General features: G+C 39.1%; 1 protein-coding gene across 4 annotated transcripts in view; it reads right to left on the reverse strand.

The window, feature by feature from the left end:
• usp6nl (USP6 N-terminal like) overlaps positions 1-15,085 on the reverse strand; it is a 79,029-nt gene that overhangs the window by 49,051 nt on the left and 14,893 nt on the right. The window contains exon 1 of one of the 4 annotated variants that reach the window (XM_015002261.2): positions 11,262-11,958. The exons of 2 other annotated variants lie outside the window; for them this stretch is intronic. In XM_015002261.2, coding sequence (XP_014857747.2) covers positions 11,262-11,331 — 70 coding nt within the window. In that variant the 5' untranslated portion in view covers positions 11,332-11,958. Of the gene's footprint in view, positions 1-5,263; positions 5,922-11,261; positions 11,959-15,085 lie in introns of those variants that run through there. One more of the 4 variants, XM_015002271.2, reaches the window with a different exon arrangement.

The raw sequence follows: 15,085 nt of genomic DNA on the forward strand, positions 1-15,085 counted from the left end.
ATGAAACATTCACAGAGAAGAAGTGAAAATAAAGACCAGGTTAAAGAGTTTAATAGAAATTAAATCTGCTTAAGCCAGACATTGAGAAATCGGATCGGTTTCTGACGGATTGGTGAGCTGCAGAGTTCCTGCCTGTGGTTCTCCATCCTTGACCCGTCGGATCGTTTTCCTGTCACGGCCGCAGAGAGTCGGCCTGACCAGCAGCTCAGAGTTTCTCACCACTTCCTGAACGGCGTGGCGCTAAACATGGAGGATGTTGAGTGAGGTCATGTTGTGTTTATGATGTGTTAATGGAGGCCGAGGATAAATCGGAAAAACGACGGAAAAATCAAAACCTTCAAGGTTTCATTTCTCACATCAGGAGAATCTGTTATTTAGAAACCAGAGAAACATTAAGGGACCCTTATCAGACTGAACGATTATATCAACCGAGAATGAACGGATGGACGGACAGATTGGACGGATGGATGAATGGATGGATGGACGGACGGATTGGATGGACGGATGGATAAATCTTTCATGTTTCATCTCAACTTCTCACGATAAATTGCTCCCGTAATTATTGCGATAAACGATAATATTGCTCTTTTGTGACATAATAAAGGAAGTTTGTTCTCTCACAGACCAATAAACTTTAATTTAATAAAGAACCTTCTGGAACTGGGAGACATTTTAAACATTCAATATAAAACAACAATAAATAAAAACCAAACACAACCAGAACCATAAATAAAATGGATTGCGAATCTCTGTAATTAAAATTTTCTGTCAAAACAATATTAATCATCAGAATGAAAATTTTCACGCTCATTTTAATTTACGATGCCTTTAATTGCTGATTGCGACCGGCTTATTTTGCTCTCCAGAACATTTCGGATCTTTTCTCTGAGCCCGGTTGTGATGTTACTGGACCACTGGTTCCTCTACTAACTGGACTGCCTCGAACAAACTGGCTCCGGTTCTGCTCCTCTGACCCGTTTCGGACTTTTATTCGAGTCGCTCTCTGACTTCCTGTCCGGGTCTCCAGGGTCCAGCGGGAGGAAACAAACATGCTCCTTACTGAGCCGGCTGGCATTTTTATGACATTTTTATGTGTGTGTGTGCGCGCGCGTGAGAGAGAGAGAGAGAGGAACAGTCGGGGGCAAACAAACAAATACAGTGAAGATTTTTCTTCTTCTGGGATTCCCAGCCGTGGAGGCCTGGTGGCTCCCATGGCGACCAGACTAGATTTTTATTTTTTACAGCCATGTTTAAATAAGTTTTCTGGATGTTTCATCTGATGAATAATAATGAAACGCTTCCCACAGAGGCCGATACTCTGAAGTTCAGCCATTAAACTGAAACAGGAAACAAATCCAAATTCAGCATAAAAAATGAAAACATGCTCAATAATTTCAGACTTTTTCTTTGATTCATCCTGAAAATTAGTAAAATGTTCTGCAGAAACAAAAAATATGAGCTGCAAATGTTTGCAGACACTAAGCTACAGTGACACACGACATTGCTCAGAAATATGACAACTATTAGCTGAGTTACAAAAAAATGTTTTACAGTTATTAATAAAATGAAATATTGTGAACCAACTAGAAAAGTTTTTATTAAAAGACTTAAACATGTAAAGAAATAATGTACAAAAATCTTCCTTCTGAAACAGAAAGTTAAGTAAATATAATTTGAGGTTTGTTAAAATTTGAATATGCTAAATTAAAATCTAGGCATGTTTCAGTTATCGGCATGAAAACGTGGAACAAACTGAATGATGATCTCAAATGATTTGATCTTTAAAAGAGCCTTAAAATGTTTAAAAGAGCCTTAAATGTAAAATTATAGAATTATATATGCATCAGCCTATTTTAGTAAATTATTGGTTTGTAACGTAGAATTTTGTTTTGTCTTGTTTTCATTTTTGTAATGTTGCTAATTTACCAAAATAAAGTGAATCTGAAGCATCACTTTACCAACTCACACTGATGCAACCGGCTGATCTGTAGAGGTCAGAGGTCGCAGCTGTAAGTGATCAGGGTCGAGATCCATCAGAGGGTCGACCCAGAAGTTCTGCAGCTTCAACACGTGAGTCGGGTTCTGGTTCCCCCTGAAGCGGAACTGAAACCGTCCACAGAGAGGAAGTTTCTCACGCTTCCTCTCAACCATCAGCAGGTAAACGTCACCTGAAGCAGCGGCTCGGTTCTTCAGAACCTCCACCGTCAGCTGCTGTAGTAACGACCCATCCAGATGACCAGAACCAACTGGCCGGTCCAGTCAGAACCTTCAGTTGTTAAAACTAGAACCGTACCCCGATGAGTTTAACCTGGAAGCCAAAGCGTTTCGGTTCTGCTTCTGCGTTTGTGGCAGCGTGACATTTTAAATAAAGCGGTAGGAATGGAGCCTGGTTTGGACCTCGGACCTCCACACAGAAATTCAGAACTTTCAGAACACGACCCGCTTTCGGCAGAACCGAAACGGGTCAGATGAATCAACCCAACGAAGCTGCTTCAGGGAACGACTTATTCATGCAGAATATCTGCAGGTTTTATGCCACCTTGAATTCAATTTAAGACTGAAAAACTAAACACACCTAGCGTTACGAAAGCCTCCAACTGCCAGAGCTACGAAATAAATTCAGAAACAGTATCTCTTCTCTCACATAATAAAATATGAAATATCTTATTGTGTTTTTAAAGAGATAGAAATCGCATAAAACGAGTTTTCAAAAGCGAACCTCTGGTGAAAGTCAATGTCGTCCAGATAACTGGCAATAAGTTTGCACTTTCCCTTGAGAGATGCAAAAAAAGTTAGCTAGCTAAACGGTTAGCAAGGGTATATTAGCAGCTAGTTAGCATTAGCTTCAACTGTCTTGAGTCACAGAATGATGTTTGAGCACAAAGACTTGAATGACAGAAAAATTCCTGTAATAAAGACAAAAATACATATAATACTAGATTAAATAGTTCTGCTGTGACAAAATTTAGGACGAGTAATTAAGGTATTTAAGGCTAACCCGCATTTTCGTAAAAGCTGTAGACATTTAGAGGCTTTTTAAGAACACCCTGTCAGAAATAAACATTTAGTTTCAGCGGTATTTACTAAAATGATTTCTTTAGTTTGAAATCAATGTCAAACTATGTATTTAACAAAAAATTGTTTCTTGTGGCTTAAGTTTTGGAACCATTTACAGATTCAAACTGAAGAAAACATGTTAATTAGTTTTCTGTTAATTTAATCTCTGCAAATGCTAATCTGTAGTTATTTTAATTTAATCAGAAACATTAAATAAAACCGTGTTAAGCTTATTTGACTTTTAAAATGTCAATCTTTCAAACTCCAGACAGAAACCAGACAGCAGGATATCAGGGATTATTATTGGTCATAATTAACCAGACATTTTCTGCTGCTTTGCTTTAGCTTCTTTCATCACAACGTCTGAGATTATCAGTGACTAAAAGTAAACATCAGCGATGGGAAATCCTTAAAGCAGGTCAGATACATTGGTGCTGTGCAGAATTTGAATGAAATATAATATGCATCCGGACGCAGCAGCCGAGCAGGACTTTGTTTATGTCATTTCACACAACCTGGTGCATCTCTACAGGGAATATATTTCAAACTATTAATAAAATGAGACAAATGTACAGCAGAATAACAGCAGGAAATAAAACACGATTGATGCTTTCAGAGGCAAACCAATCAGGTTCAGATTTACAGAAATTATGCTTTAGTCACTGTTTTTCTGAAGAGCAAGTATGAGAATGAAAAGTCAGTGGTGACGAAGACCATGATGAAGCTGAGGAACGAATTGAAAATTTCAGTTTTTCTGAAAGTTTCTGAAATTTCTGAAAAACCAAAACATTTTAGGACTAAAATATTTTTAAAAAACAAATATATTTTTTTTGCATTTTGTCCAAAAATAGGGGGAAATGTAGCAAGAGGTTTATATATGCTTACCATGCAGTAATGCGAGTACTGAACTCGTTTAGTGAAAGATATGAGGTGATTTAACGGTGGGACCGTAGATCCCGCCAAAATAATCAATTCACGTAAAAACATATGGCTCTCATTTACCTCCACTCAGAATCAATTTAAAACCTCCCAAAATTGATTTTAAAACATAAAAACAAAAAGCAAATCCGCTATCTGTCGGCCTCCATGTTGTATCTACGCGGCGCGTCCAGGCGTCACCACGCCGCCAGTAACGGAAGCACGCATGCGCATAAAGCACCACAGTAGAGCGACAGCTACAGATGAAAGCGGGAGATTCAACAGGCTCCATCAAACATTTGGACATATTTTAGTTTTTAGATAAGTCCAAGAACACTGGTGTTGATGAGCTTAACTGAGCTCATATCGGTGAAAACGTAGATTACTTTGTAAACATCATAAATGAACGGCGCTAAGCTACAGCAGAGCTAAGGTACATCATACCGTACGCTGTGATTGGTCAGAAGTTTGTTGCCATGTTTCATGCAGAAATCCGCTCGGACAGTCCGCTTCCACCATCGGTTTTGCATGAATACGGCACATTTTTAGGATTCTTCAATAAATAACTAACAAAGCCTGTCAAATGGCTAAAAACTCCTGTTAGGAAATGTCCTCGTCCACAGAGGAGGCTGTCTGCAGAAAGATGGCGCTCTCTCTGTGACAGCTTCATAACAAAATGGAGAATGGGAGTAATTCCATCTACATGCGAAAAATACTTTTCAACGTCGTCATTTGTCATTGTGACTTGCAAAGCAGACTGGAGTAGATAATTTCGCTCCTTTCCACACCATTAAAGCAGAAATAACTGTGACTAATCATTTTGAAATGAATCGTGATACAGTAAATAATTCCCACCACTAGTTTCTACCATCATCTCAAACAACACGGACTGTAAATAACAATACACCCGATTTCCTGAGGAACTTTTCCAAAACTTTCCAGCAGCCATGAGAGAAGATCTGGTCTCTTTTATTGGGATTAAAATTTTAACTTGGCGTTCAGCAGGATTAAATCTGATCCAGAAACTGTCAGCTTTCACACTTCCTCATTATCTGCATTCTGTCACCAGAGTTTTAGATCTGAAGGTGAAGTGTGAACACATCACACCACCGCAGCACAACATAACATTTACATTTATCATTCCCACATGCAAAAGTTTCTAAATCTGCGAGTTGAGGTCAGTTGAGATCTGCACAATGAGCCTCATTTAAAAGCAGAACATCAAACATCCTATCAGACCGATGAACTTTGACCCTGCAGGAATGTCCTGGAGCTCCTCAGGCGTTACCTCTTTTAAAGTTATCCAGCGGGTCGTCCAGACGAGCCTTGGCCCGCATCGGTCCCGGTTCCGGCCGATCCGCAGCGTCAGAAACACGAGCCGCCTCACGCCATCGGCGCTGAACGCCGCTCCGACACAAAGGGAGGAAGCAGCAGCGCGGGGCAGAGAGAAGTGAGATCAGAGCCGCTGCTGTCACAATGCTGCCGTTTCAGAGTCGCTCCCACTCGCTGCATTCCCCCCACTCCCACTCCACACCACAACGACCCGCTTTCAGAACCAAGCAGAACCGGACTGGAGATTTATCAGCTCCCAGCCGGATAAAAACACCCAGAAACTTTTCTGTTTTGCGTCTTTTTTTTTCTTCTAATGATGACAGCTGCATGATGAAGAGCTGCCGTTAAAAGCTCGTTAAGAGACGGGCGTGATGAGGCGTTTCACAGATCCGAGAGAAGGAAGGAGTTCTGCTCTAATCTGAGCTTCATCTGCTGCATCAGAGCAGCGGATCCCTCTGAACTGATCCAGGACCGCAGCCGGACCAGAGGCAGGCCGGCCGGCGCAAAGACCCCTGATCCTGCTGCTAAAATTACTGAAAAATTTACTGCAGAGAATGCACAGATTCACTTTCTTCACATCCGACACCGATATCTGTTTAGTATTGGCTGATACCAATCCGATACAGAATAGAAGTGCTGAATTGACAATGAACGTTGTTTTACTAACACAAACACACTGTAAAAACACAAAATCTTACCAAATTCTGCAGCGTTTTCATATAACCATTTTTCCCAAGTACCATTTTTATGTTTTAATACATCTTACAGACATATTTTTAAATTAATTTCTTCATTATTTTTTTCTATGTAATATTTATTTTAAATTATCTGTACTCAATTGTTTTCAGTTTTTAAAACAAATTGTCCTTTCTGAATTTATCTGTTAAAATATTCAGAAAGTAATGACGGGAAACTAAAGCGATGTTTCATATAAATATTTTTAAATGCCTGTGGAAAACACATTAAAGGAGATTTACACAGTTAATTATTATTAAAGAAGCTAAATGCAGAGGAATTGGGTGTTGTGTCCAGATTTTAGGAGAAAACTAATCATTTTGTCTGTTTATGTTCAGTAAAACAACTTTAATCTCCATTTATTGTAGGACAGAAATAAAATCTTTCACTGTTCCTCTGCAGCAAACAGATCAACTTCCTCTCAAATTAAATTATTTCTTCTCCTTTTCGTCAGGAAAAGCAGCACAGCTAATGTTGGTGTCATTTGAGCATTAATGCTGGTCACTGGCAGGAAGCAGGAAGTTGAAGCAGGTCAGAGATTCTCTGCTACAGAAACTGAATCTCATCTAATGACTTCAAACACAGAATAAATGTTTCATTTAAGCTCCACAGCTTCGCCTCGGAGGGACAGGCAGCAGCTTGAGGGTCTGGACCACAGGAGGCATCAGATGGGCTGAAACCTTGTTCTTTGCCTTCTGTGACAAGGCCACAAGCTGGTGTTGCACACAGGTCACTTAAACAAGGTCAGGTTTCTCAGATGCTACGTGGTGCAGTTTGGAAAGTTACACACTCAAAATTTAACAGCAATAATTTAGGTAACTTTTTCAAGCAAAAACATGAGGGTTCATTTTTCAAAGTTATATTTTCACCATATAGCTAGAGAGAAACATATCGCTCCAGCTAAGTATCTAGCACCAAACCAAATATTTAGTTAGCGTGGTAAATAGTTAGTTGGAAGCTAAGAATATAATTAGCAAGCTAAAGATTTAGTTAGCTCAGAGCTAACTAAATACTGAACTACCCCAGAGCTAAATAAGCATTTAACGAGCTCAGAGTGAAATATTAGTTCACTCTTAAGCTAGCACTTAGCTAACTACACATCTAACTAGCTTAGAGCTAAATATTTAGCTAGCTCAGAACTAACTAAATGTCTAACTAAATCAGAGCTAAATATTTAGCTTCATAACTAGTGAGCTATCTAAATTTATAAGCTAAATATTTAACTAGCTCAAGTCAAAAATATTTAGTTCCTAAGCTAAAGATTTAGCTAGCTCAGAGTAATGTATTTAGTTAGGAAGCTAAATATGTAGCTTCATAAATATTTAGTAAGATAGCTAAACATTTGGCGCCAAAATTAAATAATTAGCTCTACTTATGTAGCTCAGAGCTAAATATCTAGTTTGGCGCTAAATAGTTAGGTTGCTAACTTTGGTATGTTTATAAATTAATAAATAACATGTTGAAATAATAACTTTGAAAAATTAACCCCCATTTTTTTCTCACAACAGGCTAAATTTTCAACCGAAACTTTGCAAACGGCCCCCCATGTTTGCATTAAGCTAAGAAGCAAAATATTGACGGAGGCTTTGTGTGATGTTTCATGATCTGCATTCATCTGATGCATAATTTAATAAGTCAGGAGTAAACAGGGATCAATATAAATATAAAAGCAGTCCTTGGAGAATAAACAGCAGCTCTGGCCTTAAGGAACAACAGACAAGCTGAGCAGAGATGTCAGCAGGCGGCTTCGCCACAACACCTGCAGGGTTTCCACTGTTCCTGACCAGCATCCATATTTCATTCACACACGCCTGCTAACTCGCTTAGCGCCCAGAGATGGAGCACAACGCACCATGAAAAATGCTGCTGCAGTCAATAAATACTCCAAGCTCGGTTCTGTCCGACTGCTGCGGAAAAATACAGAAAACAAGATGATCTGCAGAGACCAGAATAATCCAAATTTCACACATGAAACAGTGATGAAACGTCCAAAAACTATCAAAATGTTCAATGAGGAGGAGTTCAGACCCCCGGAAACGAAGCGATGGGTTTATCTCTTGAGTCAACATCTCAGCAGTTTGGGAGTTTTGGGTCATTTAAAGTCATTTCCTGTTTATTTGGCATCAAAACCCAAAAAATGCTGCAGAAATTTATCAGAAATGTACGACATGCTTTCAGCTCCAGCTCTTTGTCCAACACTTTATTGAAGTCGACATCAAACTTCCTGTTTCTTAAACTGTTTATCTTTTATAAGGTATTCATATCCACATTGCGATATTTCAGTCTGAAATGCAGATCAAAACATTTCTGTCCCAAATTAAAACAGAACTATCTGATGGAAAGCATAAAAAACCAGGCATTATTATTGATCTAATCAATTTAGGCTTTCCATCTATTACTATGATTTTCACAGTAAAAGAGAGACTGTACTGGCTGCTGCAGCTTCCTGTTTATTTGTATCATGCAGCCTGTTCTGCTGATGTAACAGAGAAGCTGGGGTATAAAAAAAGCAGCTGAAACACTTCTGATTAAACTATAAGACGTTCAAAGCAATTGATTATTCACCACCACATTTCAGACTTAATTTATCAAATTATCTGCAGATACTTGAACAATACGGTTTTATCCGTAATTGTTTTGATTTTAAATTACAGACTTCTGTACAAATAAAATAAATATTAAGAAAAATGATTTTTATGGTGAATGTTAAACCTTTTTGCTCTTACTGGGTAAAACAGATGACACAACAAGCTGAAATAAGTTGAAGAACATAGCATAACATAGGAAGTGGACTACAGCGCAGGGCATTCTGGGTAAATAAAACCAGACCAAATTGATTTTCATCATGGCTCATGATCTTTCGAAATTCTGCTACCACTAAAATCTGATGTCTCCATTTTTATTTCCATTTGAAGAAGAACAAAGTTCTGGAGGTTTTAGTGTCATTTCCTTCAGTGGTTCTTGGTGCAGCGCCCCCACAGGCCAGGAGGGGAACAGGTCTGACTCAGAGCAGAGAGGGAGAGAACCACAGCAGCTGGAAATGGAGGAAATGTTGAAACTTTGGTCCAAAATCAAACCAAATCTACCCAACTATCAGGTGTTGCTTGTGAAGTTAACAACTCTGACTCCTTCTCTGACTGAGGACGTTAAATGTCCTGAAATGACGTTTAAAATCCATCTGCTTTCTAACAAACAACTGAGTTTGAGCTGCAAATTGATCCTCTGCTGGATCTCCTGATCCTAAGTCCAGGTGGAGTTAATGAGGGCTGAGCTCCTCTAAGCAGCAGTAAGCCTCCAGCAGGGATTGTTTAGAAACGAGGCGTGCTCCCGCAGCCTCGTTTCTCCACTTCATACAAAACAACTTCCCAGATCACAGTGGCTCTGGAGGAGCTGCAGAGGTCAGAGCTCCAGATATCCAAACTGTATATCCTGTCATGATAAAAAATGATGGCTGATGATAAGCTGTGCCAAAAATTACTGTGATAAACGATAACATTGTTTTGAGACCACTTTTAAGTGATATTAATGGGATAATAATGAAGATCAATAAACTTTCAGTTCAGACAAACTGAAGCTTGGAAGACATTTTAAATATCCAAAATAAACAAAAAATAAAATAAAGTCTCTAAACAAAATTGTTCATCTAGTTTTTGGTAGAAAGATAAACTTGACTAAAAAAAACAATTACAGAAATGGACATTATCGAGCCGTTTCTGTTAATTGATTTATTGATTACTGCAACAGGCTTACAAGTGTCTGCCAAGTATTGATAGATTCATGCCTCACATTTTTATTTGTAAAAACAAAGAGAAAAAACAAAATTTAAATTGCTGGAGAAGTTGATTTGAGTTTTTAATGGTTAAATTATCATTGTTAGCAGAACTAACGGCTTTAAAAACATCCCTCTGTGTGAAATTAATCCTCATAATTTGTATTTTTCAACAATCAACCTCAATAAATGACATTTAGGATAAATAATAAGCTGTAAAAGTTGAATTGGAATCATCTGGTTTGGTCAGCAGCAGCTTCATTATTTATCGGACACCAGAGAATCGCAGCAGCGCGACACAAAACGGAGACGCGTCCTGCAGCAACACGGCCGTCTCCGGGGGACATGTCCACTTCATTCAAACGACAGAGCGTCAACCACTGCAGCACAAAATGATTAACTTCACTGTTAAATCTGATCGGATTCCTCTAAATTTAATAAAACACTGATGGTGAGATCTGACACAGACGTTATGGAAAGATTAACTTAGTTTTTCCCTTCACTGACAACAGCTAACAGCTGTCTGTTCCCACAGACACAAAACAAGACGGACGGGTTTCTGTCCAGCTCCATTAAAGCTGAAGAGCCTCTGGGTGAAGCAGCAGATGGACCCCAGAAGACACGGACAATTTCAGCAGCAACCTTTTGTTTTAAAAAAACTAATTTAATTTAGAGATTTCTTCAGAGAAAAACAAAACGCCGTTTAGAAATGATGAGGAAACTCGATAACCAGCAAGTCCACCTTAAAGTGGCTCCAAAACAAACAGCCGCCATGTTTCCATCCAATCGTCACTTTTAAATGTCGCAAAGAGAAACGAGTCGCGTTTTCATCTGCTGGTTTGAAACGAATCAACAGATAACAGAGCAAATTTCACCAATAACATGTTAATAAACAGGAAGCAGAAAATGCAAACCAGCACAGATCACATAAAAAAAATGCAGTTTGGTGCCTCTGGTAAGGCAGAGAGTCACCGGTGGATGAGAAATGTGTTTCCATTTCCTTTTAACACGTTAATTTGTTTTCAGTAAATCCAAAAAGAGAGAGAGAGAGAGAAAGAGAGAGAGAGAGAGAGAGAGAGAGAGAGAGAGAGAGCGCAAAACAATTTTGTGAAATTGTTGAAATTATTTAGAATTTCGCCATTTTAATCGACCACAAATTAAATACTTAAATATAAAAAAGAAAGTTACAAAAAAATAAGAAATCTAAAAAAAAAATTAGGAGATGTAAATAATTTTGATCCCAAAAAGAAATTAATTTAGTTTGATTGAAAAAGGTAAATAAAATATGCAAACGGTGTCCGAGTCGAGGCGGAATGCGATGCAGGATAACCGCAAATAGACGTACAACTTTACCGCATTTAAAATCTGCTGAATCGATTCACAAATCTTTTTATTTGTGCACCTCGAATGGAAACTGTAGCCGTTTGGTGATTAAAACCAGCGCACACACCTCCAAATCGCGCGGCTGCCCGGTGCCTGGATGGAGACACCAGCTCCTTGACAATCTGCAGGACCTGCATGCTTATCCAGTGGGAGGAGCCATGAGGCTCCCCTCAGCCTCATCGCTCATCAGCTGGCCCGCAGCATGACTCCTCCAGGACGCTGGTTTCCAGTGAAATCAAGATTCTGCTCCTGCTTCCTGCTTGTTGGGCGTCTTCAGTATTTCCTCCACTAACCGACTGTCATGCTGCTTCACCTGCGTTGAGCGGCGCCTCGGGGTGACAGGAAGCAGCAGCGCGGCGATGCCCTCTCCGCTGCCGGCCGCCGCGGCGCAGCGCCCTCGTCATGCCGTGTGCGATCCGGAGCGGAGTCGTCCTCTGCCGGCTTGTTTCTGTCCCCGGCTGGATGCTGCAGATCAAAAGGTCCTGAGTGGTGGTACTTCCCGCTGCAGCTGGCTCCTTGATCCGCTCTTCACATCCTGCAGATCCTAATTAACGAGCCTCCAGCTCTTCCCTCCTTCCTCTCATCGCACTTCTGCTGTGGAGCGGAAACATGAGCAGAATGCAGACGGCTGAGCGAGCACAGATGATTTGTACCACCCAGGTAACGCCTTCTCGCTCCATCCTGCCTCCTTCTTCTGCGGCTCTGATCATTTTCATCCAACAGCCATGAAATTAAAGCCGTTAAATTTGCTGGTTTTGCTGGAATGAGCCTCAGAAAAGCTGCCAGTTCTCCATCTGATCATCAGAGTTTCTGCAGAAATCAGAGCTTTCATTTCATCATTATTGCAGAAATGAGTCAATGCAGATGAATTAAAGGATCATATTTGGTTTTCATTCAGCTGAAATCATATTTAACATGAAATGATGTTCATCATTTATCGAGATAAGAATGATTTATCGTCAAGATAAATTAATGATGTTTAAAATTCCCCAAATCTGTCTGTAATGTCAGGATTATGATAATATATAATTCTTATCCCATTTTTCTTAAATATTATTGGAAAAATTAGTCTGAGATCAATTAGATCATATTTAATATGTAGAAATTATTTTTTCTCATTGCTATTTATTGTATCGTTTATCATTTATTCCAAATAATGTATAAAACTGTCAGTAATGTTGGGATTGTTACTTTTGCTGTTTTCAATGAAAAGTTTCAGTAAAAACCAATAATCCTGAATATATCTGGTTCTTCTTGCAGAAACGAGTCTTGCTACAGATGAATTAGAAGATCATATTCAAATAAGATTTTTTTTGTATCATTTATCATTTATTGTGATAAAATTTGGATTTATTGTTTTCATGATAAATTCCAATTAATTTTGTTTAAAATCCCCCAAACTGTCTGGAATGTTGGTTTTTCTATTTTCTCCACTGTTTGATCAGTAAAAAATATTGATAAATACCAAAAAGTGGAAATTATGATTAATGGGAATTAACTGATCAGATTAGTGGTTCAAATCACATTTCTTTATCTGACTGGTGTCCTAAAGAAACACATTAGAAATAAGAAAGTTTTTGTATTGTGGTTAAAGAACAGATTAAAAACTATAAATGTATTTGGTGTGAACTTCATATGTCTAATTAATTCAATAATTTTCACAGCAAAAATGTTTTTTGAAGTGAAAATGTTCCTTATTTTTGCTGATATTCAAACTGCACTAAAATATATTTATATTATTAAAAAAGGAGAAAGTAGAGCTTCATGTGTGGATGGAGATCCAGCAGAAAGCGTTTCTGGTTCCAACAGCCACCATAAAACATTCAAATGATCCAAACATGAAAAACAGGCTCATTTTCAGTGCGACCACACACGCGCGCGCGCGAAGCGCTCTGTGATAGAGTGTCAGTATATTTGTCTCCTCCGGCTGTGCAACAGAAAGCCCAATTACTGCATGGCTGGACTCTCTGCAGCTGCTGTTGCTATGGTTACGACCCGGCGTTGCCAGGCTGCGACCCCACTCAGCGAGGTGAAGATTTTTACAAACAAGAAAGCAAGAAGCTTTTGGAGTCATTTGGGAAAGCATCACATAACTGACCAGAAAATGTTTCGTTTTACTTCCAAAAGAAAAAACAGGAATCTGGAGGACAAGTTTGAATTTATCGCATATTTTCAGAAACATTCACAATAAATTCCCCAAACATATAAATCCATTTTTCTACGGGCGGTCCAATAGGAACGAAGATTTTAACAAGACTAAGCAATAAATTAATTAATCACACATGATACATTAAAATAATTTAATAATGTTATTCTTCCCTTAAATAGATGAAAAGCTGCAAACATTTAACCACCAGCATGAAGAAGCTACCTGCCATGATTATTATTCTTTAAATGCAATTTTATATTTTATAATTCACGTTTGTTTATTTTGGATTTTTAAATCGTTTTCCAGTTCCAGTGTGAAATGTTCTGTAGAAATTAAAATTTTTTAATAATGTAGCATTAAATTAGTTTAAAATGGTCTCAGAATGACAATATTATCGTTTATCGCAATAATTTCTGGGACAATTTATCGTCCAGCCAAATTTGTGATTGTGAAAAGGCTAAACTGCCTTCTACTGCCCTCTAGTGGCTGAAGTCGACTCGCGTAAGAATCAGGACTCTCATTTAATACGATTCAGAATCAACCCTAAATGTCCCAAAGTTGATTTTAAAAAATAAATAAAACCAATCGGCAGTCTGTCGGCATCTATTTTGTAACTACATCGTGTAGTCGTCATGGAGACGGTACAGAAACGCAAAACTGCAAAATGAAAGAGATTTAACCGGCCAAGCTGTTAAAAAGATTAATGCAGAAATCAATTTTAATACTCAATTGGATTAAAAACTGATCTTGGATAAAATCGTGAGATGGTAAAATATTCCGACCGATACTAAAAAAAATCTCCAACTCAACGTGAATATCTCAAAGTTTTCAACCAACCATGAAAAGGTCATCATCCTCCTCGTTACATCAGGATTTATTGATTTATTTAGTGCAAACTGTCTCAAGAAAATTAAACAGAGCCCTTCTGTCAACACGAAGTAGGAAAAAAGATGGATGTGAGGGAACCATCGAGCTACACCTATTTTTATCCGCCTCTTTCAAGCCTCAACAAGACAGAATCAATTGATCTGCATCTCCAGAGGACCAGCCTGGATGAGAGCGGAGCGAGCAGCGGGCCTCCTGAGGCGAAATGGATCCGGGTTCGACTGGAAGCAGGACGGAGCCGAAGGAGCCGACCAGCAATCAGCAGATCAATAAGTTCTCATCAGATTTCCCTCAGCAGATTGGAAGAGGAGAGAATCCGTCGGTGTGTTTTAATCTACAGCTGGAGGTCAGGATGACGGAGGCGAGTGAAAACAGAACGACGTTATGAACACACAGGTAATTAGTTATAAAAACCATCCAGGACTCTTCAGATCTAAACTAGTTTACTGGTTTTACTGGATTTTTTACTTTGTTAAAAACATAAAACATGAAATATTCCATTTATTTTGTCTCATAATTTATCTGTCAGCAAGTCATTTATTTTACTCAACACGTCAGGATGGATGGATGGATGGGTGGGTGGGTGGGTGGGTGGGTGGATGGATGGATGGGTGGGTGGGTGGATGGATGGATGGATGGATGGATGGATGGATGGATGGATGGATTGGTGGGTGGGTGGGTGGGTGGGTGGATGGATGGATGGATGGGTGGGTGGGTGGGTGGGTGGATGGATGGATGGGTGGGTGGATGGATGGGTGGGTGGATGGATGGATGGAATGTTTCTTCCTGCTCTCCTCTGGATTCTTCCTCTCCTCGCAGATGTTTCGCAAAAATAAAAAACATTTAGTTTGAGTGAT

Source organism: Poecilia mexicana, unplaced genomic scaffold (genome assembly GCF_051168715.1).
Source record: "Poecilia mexicana isolate PSO_F unplaced genomic scaffold, ASM5116871v1 scaffold_23, whole genome shotgun sequence".
NCBI lineage: Eukaryota > Metazoa > Chordata > Actinopteri > Cyprinodontiformes > Poeciliidae > Poecilia > Poecilia mexicana.